Source organism: Dioscorea cayenensis, chromosome 5 (assembly GCF_009730915.1).
Source record: "Dioscorea cayenensis subsp. rotundata cultivar TDr96_F1 chromosome 5, TDr96_F1_v2_PseudoChromosome.rev07_lg8_w22 25.fasta, whole genome shotgun sequence".
NCBI classification, from domain to species: Eukaryota; Viridiplantae; Streptophyta; class Magnoliopsida; order Dioscoreales; family Dioscoreaceae; genus Dioscorea; species Dioscorea cayenensis.
The window spans coordinates 6,787,066-6,797,027 of NC_052475.1; the positions used below are offsets into that span (position 1 = coordinate 6,787,066).

At 32.5% G+C, this 9,962-nt stretch overlaps 1 protein-coding gene across 1 annotated transcript; it reads left to right on the forward strand.

Annotated features, from left to right (window-relative positions):
* Nucleotides 1-2,475: 2,475 nt before the first annotated feature.
* Nucleotides 2,476-4,561, forward strand: LOC120261615 (homeobox-leucine zipper protein HAT5-like). The gene is made up of 3 exons (XM_039269563.1): nucleotides 2,476-3,059; nucleotides 3,410-3,813; nucleotides 3,991-4,561. Exons 1-3 carry the CDS (start codon nucleotides 2,939-2,941, stop codon nucleotides 4,384-4,386), a joined length of 921 nt encoding a protein of 306 aa, XP_039125497.1. The 5' UTR covers nucleotides 2,476-2,938; the 3' UTR covers nucleotides 4,387-4,561.
* Nucleotides 4,562-9,962: the final 5,401 nt, after the last annotated feature.

Genomic DNA, 9,962 nt, shown 5'->3' on the forward strand with positions numbered 1-9,962 from the left:
CGATAGTGTATACAGACGAAAATGCAAAACAAAACAAAACCCTAGACGAGAAATTGCCCTGCATACTAACAAAACCCAAGCCGAGAAATCTTCCCTGCAGACTTCAATATCTTCCAACAAAAACAGAAGCATAAAACAAAACCAAAAAAATTTTCTGTAATGTAATAGTTAACATAAAAATCATACTCAATACCTTAGATTGCAAAACCCGACTGAAATGTCAACTACTTATGGGACTTCTCCTTCGAGATACCTGGAAATGAAAAAGTCAAATTACAGAGGATGTGCCGGTAGAGACAACTTCGGTAATGGAAAAGTTGAAGACGCGAGTTGAGAAAAACCTCTATGTATACGGCTCCAAGAATTGCCTCTCAGTTACCCTACTGAAAACCCCTCCACTTTCTCTCAAACCGAAATGGTCAGCACTCACGACTCCCCCATGCAGCGTATTTTCATCCATAAAATTTGAAAAATCACTCCGTTGACATCCGTTATACGCTTTGGGTGTTTGAAAAAAACATGGAGTTTAAAAAGAAGGGGTTTTTAGGGATCGCAAAACTAATGGGGTGTTTTTGGCAATATTGCAAACTTAGGGGGGTTTTTTTGGCAATTTCCACTAAGATATTCTAAGAATGTTCTTCTAACTTCACAATTTATATATTCATACTATCAACAAATTTAATTACTTTTGATTCTTTTTCATTTTTAACCATTAATTGAAATACATAAACTTAAATTATAAATTATTAATTTAATTAAAATATTAAATTATAAAATATAAATTTTATAAAAAATTAAAAAAAATTAAAAAAACTTAAATTACAAGTTATTAATTTGATTAAAATATAAAATTATAAATATAAATTTTATAAAAAAATATAAAAAAAGGAAAAAAAGGAAAAAGAAAATTAAAACAGAAAATTTTAAAAAATAAATAAATAAATAATTAAAACCAAATGAGTGATTGGAGCAATTTTACGCCAAATCTAATTAAAAGAATCAAATATAAGGGTGCATGGGAGATGGCCTTATGTAGCTATTTGTTTGTGGAACTAAACTTAAACATTTAAGATTTTTTAACATTGGTTTGACTCAATGTTAAGGTAATTTTCAAATCTCACTTTATATATAATAAATTTTATAAATAAAGTGATTTATTCATTTTGTCAAAATTTAACTTTAATAATTGAGGTGGTCCTCCAATTTTAACTATGTTACAAAAATATTAATCATTCTTATCACCCTGGGAGAAGTTTCTATCTATTTTCGTAGTATCTTTATTAGTGTATTTTATATATTTATTTTTTTAATTAGTGGATTGTGTTTTTGTGTTTTTTTTCTCATTTTTGTAACTTTAATATGGTTTATTCCTTTTTTTCTATTAATTTTTTTTATAATTTATTGAAAAAAATAAAAAAATTTCTAGAGACAAATTAGCTGTACTTTGTCTTGGAAACACCAACAAACCAATTTAAAAAGGCTGTTAATTTAAGCATGTCATGCAAATAAAATAACCTATAACTTCAAAAATGTGCATGGATTTGCATGGATGGAGGAAAAACAAAATTCTCAATCATATCTTTCTCCATTTTTCTTTGAGTTCAAGCTTTGTTATTATCAAGTGATGGGGAAAAAAACCATCATGGCACTGGAAAGAGGGCATTTTTTAGGCCTTGAATTTCAACATAAATATCTTCCAACAAACAATTTATTAAAAAAAAAAAAAACTAATTGCAAATGAGAATATGTGTGTGTATATATATATATATATATATATAAATGAAGGGAAGGGTTGGAATGATTGCATGGCAAACATTTGTACAATTCTAGACAAATCTTGTAACCTTTGGTAGTGGTCCTTACCATATGACTTTTCTTTCTTTCTTTATTTTATGATTAAATGTTAAAAATTATGAATTTAATGAAATAAAATAGGAATTGATATATTTTTACATTCTTGGTTAGAAAATATTTTTTTTAATTTCCATTAATAATTTTTATCTTATAATTGTAAAATCTCAAAAATATAAAACAATATATTGTTTATATAAATAAAAAAAGGTAAAAATGAAGAATGTAACTAGGTTTCAAGAGACAATATACATTTACTATTGCATATAAAGTTACACAACCAAAAAAAGTTGTAAAACAAAAAAGAACTTAGATAATACTAATAAAATAAAATTAAAAATTAAAAAAAAGAAATAATCATTAGCACCATTCTACAATAACAGAGCCGTAATACATTTTCTCTTATAAATAAAAGATTAAAGATTTCAACTCCCTTTTATCAAAAATAGTTGAGTGTTTGTGATTTGTACATGTTTATATTAAAAAACTCACACCAAATTAAAAATAAAAGGGTAAAACAGTCATTATACAATCCCTTCATTCAAAAGCACAAGGTCATATTTGTAATTTCAACTCCTCCCTCCTCTTCTCCTTCTGTCCATATAAGCTCCCCCCGTCTCATACTCTCCAACTCCATAGGAAGAGAGAGAGAGAGAGACACTGAATTGAGTTTATTTTTGTCTCCAAATCACTGGTAACCTCATCATTTCTTACTCTTTACCATAATTTCATAGCAAAGGCGGAAGCTTTTGCACAGAGCTTGCAAAGAAACCAGGAAAACAAGCATCAAAAGTGATCAAAATCCCACCTTGACCTTATTCTGAGCGACAGAGAGATGGGTTTGAGCAGCCCTTTTGGCCAGGCCTGTTCCCATGTCTCCGTGATCATGATCACAAGCTTTTTTCGCCACAAGATTTGAAGGACTTCCAAGGCTTTCTCAGAAGGAAGAAATCATGGCCTTTGGGTCTTGGTTCTTGCCTTAAAAGAGGAAAGGAAAGAGAGTGTGTGAATTTGAGAGAGAGAGAGAGAGAGAGAGAGAGAGAGAGAGAAAAGGTGTGGTTTTTGTTGTTCTTGGGGTTGTGGAGAGATGGCTGGAAGAAGGGTTTATGGAGGCTCCAACATGGCTGCTTTGTTACAGAGTGAAGGGATCCCTGCTGAAACTATTGAGGCTTTGCTTTCTCCTGGATCCAATCCTGGTGGTTTCCTTGGTATTTCCCTTTCTTATCTTTTTTTTTTTTTTATTTTTTAATCTTGAATCAACTCTGTTCAAGAAAAACAGTTTCCTTTTCCTTTAATTCCCTCAAATTGAGGTGTGTTTGTATCTGTTTCTGTTCTGTTTTTTTTTTCTTCTGAATAATATAATAGTTGTCATGAATTATTTGGAACACTGAATGCATGTTAGTTTATTTGTTTTACTGTGAAATTTCTATGTTATTCTTGTTGTAATTGATGCAAGATGGTAACTCAGTTTTAGCATTCCTCAACCTTGATTTTAGATTTTCTGGATTTTAATGATGCTTTTGCTTTTGTTAGCTCTAATGAATATGAATTGTTTCAGTGTCAAGAAACCTGGTCAACTTTGAAGATGTTTGTGGAAACACATCTGAGAGGCCATCTTTCTACCGGCCATTTGATTTAGAAGAAAACGTGGTTGTCGACGAAGAGCTCAACGACGAGAGCCTTCACCAGCCGGAGAAGAAGAGGCGTCTCACAACTGACCAAGTCCGGTTCCTCGAGAAGAGTTTTGAGCTTGAGAATAAGCTTGAACCCGAGAGGAAAATTCAGCTCGCCAGGGATCTTGGTCTGCAACCTCGACAGGTTGCAATTTGGTTTCAGAATCGTCGAGCTCGATGGAAGACAAAACAACTCGAGAAGGACTATGAAGCACTTAAAATTAACTTCAATGTTTTAAAAACAGATCATGATAACCTCCTCAAGGAAAAAGATAAGCTCAAAGCAGAGGTATTTATTACATTCGTATCAATTTCATTCAAACAAATTAAGTTGTTTCTTTCTTGTTACATTGGCCAATGAATCTCAGACAAAATAACTAGACTCCAAATTAAGATTCAATCTTTAGTGCATTGTTCATTGTCTCATTGTGTGTTGATCAGCATACTATCATTTCATTTTTTGCAGATTGTTTCGCTCACGGAAAAGCTGATGCACAAAGAGAAAGACAAAGATGACAAAGGCAACAAACATGCATTAGAATTCAAGAATTCAATTAACAATGAGGCAGTAGTTGAGACCAAAAGATTGGATGTTCAAGCCTCAACTCTTGTTTGCAAACAAGAAGATCTGAGTTCTACAAACAGTGCCGTATTCGATTCCGATAGCTCACATTACACCGACGAAGTCGGACACACCGTCTCATCCAATGCATTCGAGCCCGATCATTCTGATCTGTCACACGCCGAGGAGGATGGAGAGGTAAAAAAGTATCCATTCTTGAAGTTTGAAGATAACAACTCAACGGATTACGGTGTGCCGGTGGTGGTGGAGGATCAATCATTCTGGTTCTGGAATTACTAAAGATCGAACCAATATGAATCAATCAATCAATCAAGCTTTGCTTATGTTTGTCAATATTATGTGGTGAAATTTGCAGCAATAAAAGCCAGCAGTTTGGCGACTCTTTCTTTGCTGGAGTCAATCCCCTTTGTATCTTGTTATCAATTCAAGAATCAAGAACTTATCTTTATTTCTATTTTTTTGTAAATTTTTTTTTAAAAATTAATAATTTTATGGATGTTATTCTTTCAAGAATGTGAAGTCACTGAGAAGTGAAAGTGAACAAAGGACACGTGGACGGACGAGATTGACGTAGAAAAGGGTGTAGCTTTTGAGATATTTGCAGCCGACCAAAGGGATGATGGGGCACGTGTCGAATGGTGATGTGATGGGGTTACGTGGACGTGTCGATTTGTGAGAGGGTTGGCAGTGTGGCCACGCAAGCGTCAGAGCTCCGCCACCACGGAACCGGGGCAGGAGTGGGACCCGAGATTGTCGGGGCACGTGGCGACAAAGTAGTGGCTAGCTTTATTGGTCGCGGACTGTGCGGACCCCACCCAGTTTTGGCGTTTTCCTGTTTGTCGCCTTTCGTGGTTGGCTGGCGGAAGATAAGAAGAGGTAGGGCCCACGTTTTTGTGTGTGGAGCCCTTAACACGTGTCCAGAAACAACATGAGGACCTACTCCACGTGAACTGCGTGTAGTTTAAAAATTATATTAAATTAATACAAATATAATAATAATAATATATGTTAATTGTTTAGAAAGTTATTTGTCAATGAATTTATGTGGGTAGGTCGGACTTTTTATTTTTAATTTTAATTTTTTTAAGAATATTATTATATTTAAATTATGATTTTATTGGTGGCATGGATTATATAAATTGTGAATGAACAAAGAAGTGAATATTATTTGAAATTATTTTTCTCATGTGAATTGTAGATTGAGATGATATCCTTCTGGCATTGACAGAAAAACATGGGTAACATCTAAAATATGTGAAGAGTGTTTATATGCCAGATGCATGTCTACGCCTTGATCTTGATCATGCATGGGTGCCATTCTTCTAGGTTAAGTCATGTGTATTGGATTATATGATACAACATTAGTATCAGAAGGTTAATATACGTGTATTTAAAATTCCTTAGTAGATAAATCTAAGAGCTTGTTTGGATGCATAGTAAATTTTTCTGTAGAAATTTTATTCCATAGGATTCAGAAATGATTCATATGAAATTTACTACGTAAAAAATATCTACAAAATCAGTGTTTGGATGTGCACAGGAACTTTTTCCATAGAAATTTTTAATTTTGAAAATTGAAACTCGCCGTTAGAGTTTTAAAAACAAACTAGCCATTGGAGTTTTTGAAAAAGCTAGGTGTTGGAGTTTTTTAAAAATTAGTCGTTAACAATTTCTCTCTATTTAAAGACAACACTCTTGGTATTTGTAAACTTATCTCTCTTCAACTTAAATTTTTATGTCTCAAAGTCTTATATTTCAATATGGATCTGGATCAATGGAGAAAGATTAATGAAGACGATGACGAATTCATGTTTACCATTTTACCAAGTTTATTTCCTGTAAGTTCAGAAACTTGGCCTTGTCATACATCAATATTAACAGACGATGCATATGTACAAGAAATTTTTCAAGGTCATGAGGCACGTTGTAAGCGTGAATTTCGTATGGAGCCTCGTATATTTCAAGCACTTACTAATTGTTTAAGAGAAAGATCTCTTCTTCGAAGCTCGAAAAGGGTTACAATTGAGGAATAACTAGTAATGTTTATGTATACTCTTGCACACAACGCTAGTAATTGTGACGTGCAAGAATATTTTCAACATTCAGCACAAACGATTAGCCGTTATTTTAAAAAAGTGCTTGAAGCTATTACTACTCTTGCGACTACATATATAGAATTACCACCAACAATTACATCGCCAGTTATCCATAACAGTAGACATTTTTTTCTTCCATATTTCAAGGTTATAAATCTTTATATTGTATTTTTTTATTTTATTTATTTATATTTTTTTATATATTCTCTTAACAAATATTATGGGTTTTTTATTTTAGGATTGTATTGGTGCTATTGATGGAACACATGTTCCGATCACTATTTCTTTGGCCTTGCAAGATCCTTATAGAAAAAGAAAACAAACATTATCCCTAGAATGTCATGGTTGCATGCGATTTTAACCTACGTTTTGTATATGTTCGGGCTGATTAGGAAGGTTTTGCTTCTGATGCTAGATTACTTTCAGCATTCAAATCGACCAAGGCTTCCATGTCCCCCCTAATAAATATTACCTAGTGGATGCAGGATATGCAAATACTCCAAATTTTATTGCTCCATATCGGGGTGTACGCTATCACTTACAGGAGCAAAGATGGGCAGGATGTAGACCAAGTAATTACAAAGAACTATTTAATTTACAACATGTTTTCATTGAGAAATCATGTTGAACGCATTATTGGTGTCTTGAAAATGAGATTTCCTATACTTAAAAAGTTGCAACCTTTCATCCAATAGATTCCCAAACTGATATAATAGTTGTCGCATGTGTCTTGCATAATTTCATACATATACACAATGACAATAATGAAATCGAAGAAATCAGTAATGGAGCTAACGAAGTTACCATCCCAAATGGAGATGATACATATTAAAATGATATCAACGTACTGAACTTTGATCGTATTGCAGGTGCTCACAAAAGAGATGAAATAGCAATGCAAATGTGGAATGATTACTGTAACTATCGTAGAAATATAATTTAATTAATGTGTAAGTTTATCGATGCTGTTTTATTTTGGGGCTACAATTATCAATATGTAATTTTATCAATGTTGCCTTATTTATAAAACCCTCTTTCTTGTTATTAAGCAATAGAATATCCACAAATAATTCAAAAACCTGCCAACAAATAAACAAGTACATCTCAAACAAATCAATACATCTCATAAACATAATGTCTTACATAAAACATAACGTCTTACATGTAACTAAATATAAAAAACATAGAACATAACATTATTTTTAATTAATCATTTGCCGAAGTCACAACACTTTCCTATCTTCATTGATGAGACTCAAGAAAATTTCATTATTATCCTTATCTTTAAACAATGTTGTAATTTTAATAAAATCTTTATCTAGAAATTGATCACACAACACATTAAATGCTGTCATGCATTCTCCTATGGTGTACTTCTCCTTTGCCTGGTTCATTTTCATAGCATCAATATATCTATCCGTCTCAGCTCGACGCATATCTATATATTGTTCTAAGAATGACTCTTGAACATTTTTTCCCTTTCGGTCCTTTTTCCTTCTTTGCACTTCATCTCCTAACCTTTGTCGGCTTGCACTACATGAGTTTTGAAGTTGTGAAATATTTGGTTGACTGCATGGAGGCTTCACTTGTGCAAAATCATGATCCTCTGTCTCTATTTCTGGTGTAGACAATGATTGGATGGGATCATTTGGAGCCGGAATGCTTGGAGATGGAGTGTCTACTGGCATATTTGCATAGTAATCTACATCATGAGAGCGTCTTTCTTCTGCATATCTCCCTGTGTAATGAATGTATAAATTATTAGAAAATATATGAACAAATCTTTAAAGCAAACATTAGTAAACAACACTATTTACCCTCATAAATCTCCTACAGTGCCGTGAAATATGGAAAGGGTTTTTGATGCCATCTTCTAGCTTCTTTATTTCTCTGCATATTTTGATGAAAATGATTAAGATAAATTATTGCATAAAGTTTGTAAATTATGTGATAAAAAGATATACCTCAAGTAGTGGTGCTCAAACTTCTTCAGTGGCTTCCACCATATTTTTTTTCATAATCCCATCCAAAGCCACTCAATTCGGTAAACCCCTTCAGAAGCTTGTAAATTTTTTTCAACTCTTGCTCTAATGCTTTAACTTGTACAACAATGCATTTTAAATTAGGAAATTTTGTTACCATGTCACACAATATTCTATTCCATGCCTCTTTAGTCCATCCATTTTGTGAGCAGTACACGGGAACGTTATAATCACCTAATAATTTCACAAGATGAACCCTATGATTTTCATTCCATTTGGCCCATGTTTCAGTCTTATCTTGATTTGCCATCTATACAAAGTAATACAAATGATAAGAATTTGATTAGCAAGACGATTCATTAAACAAGATATGATAACCAAGGTAAATTCTCACTTGTCTTCAAACTGGGACTATTTAAAATATCTTATCTAGTATATTTATTTTTAAAATCTGAAATGTATGCTTTGCTTCCAATTTAGAAGTCCATGTATTGATGATCGTCATTTATAAATTGGAAAGCAACATTAAACAGTTTGGTATAAGATTGGATAGAGACTGTGGATGATCCACACATGGTGAATCTAGATTGAAGCCTTTTTAAATTGTCTGTACCAGGCATATTGTTTTATGCATGAAAGAAAAACTTATAAACTCAAAAACTTTATTTGCGCACTTATTCTTCCACCATTTTATAAAAATAATAATAACTCTGAGGAACATCCACTTTGCGATATTAAATTGAGTGTAGAAAAGGGCATTGCATATTTATATCTGAATTGAATTATTGAGAGGCTTCTTTTAGTTTCTACTTTGTCATGCATAGATCATGTGCATGCCACTATATGAGAACACATTAACTAATGTGACACTGTCTTATTCTTTATCATATATATAGAATTAAATTATTCACAATGTCAATTTTCTCTTTAGGCTTAACCTACAGCAGAAAGACAACAAATTATCATAATAAACAAAAGTTAAAATCTACAAGAATACTGATCCCCAAAAACTAGTTGCATGTCATACTAGAACACTCAAGTCCTAATCAACAGTTTAGCTCTTCTCTGAAGTTCTAAGTGGGAGGGATATAATTCACATGACATGTGAATAGAGAAATTAGAATAATAAAAACTTGGAAGACATTGAAGCTTTGAAACATGACCTCACATAAAAATAATCAAAATCTCCTTCTCTTCAGAAAAAAAACAAAAGGAAAAGAAAAAAGGAATTGTTAACCATTCCTTTTGGCATAAATATTTAATTTAGACAACTTTATATCTCTGCAAACATTATAAAGTAATTAAACACATATAATCAAGTCTTTTATGATTAACAAAGTCATATATAACAAGGCAACAGACTTAAATAAAGATCTCATAGAGAAGAAATTAATTAGAAAAAGTAATAAATAAAAGAAACCTAGTTCACATGAAGAGCCAGCTAGCAAGCTAAAATTCCTTCAACACTGGTTCTCTATGTGCAACCCATCGGAGTTTGTCTGTCTGCAATCCTGAATAAGAGCTTTATGAGCCAAAACCAAACCTTCAAGAACAAGACAAGTATCAAAGGAAGCACAGTCAATTCAATCCTTCAAAAAATTTTCTTGTCCCTAGATCCCTGAGAAACTTTTAAAACCCATAAATTCTAGATTTCTTTTCCTTAATCCAAACACAACTCAAACAAAATAAAGACAATGGCAACAAGAAGCATGAAGAATATTGCACTTTTGACTTTGCCAGCAAGAAATTCACACATTTCAGAGAAAAATCCAAAGGA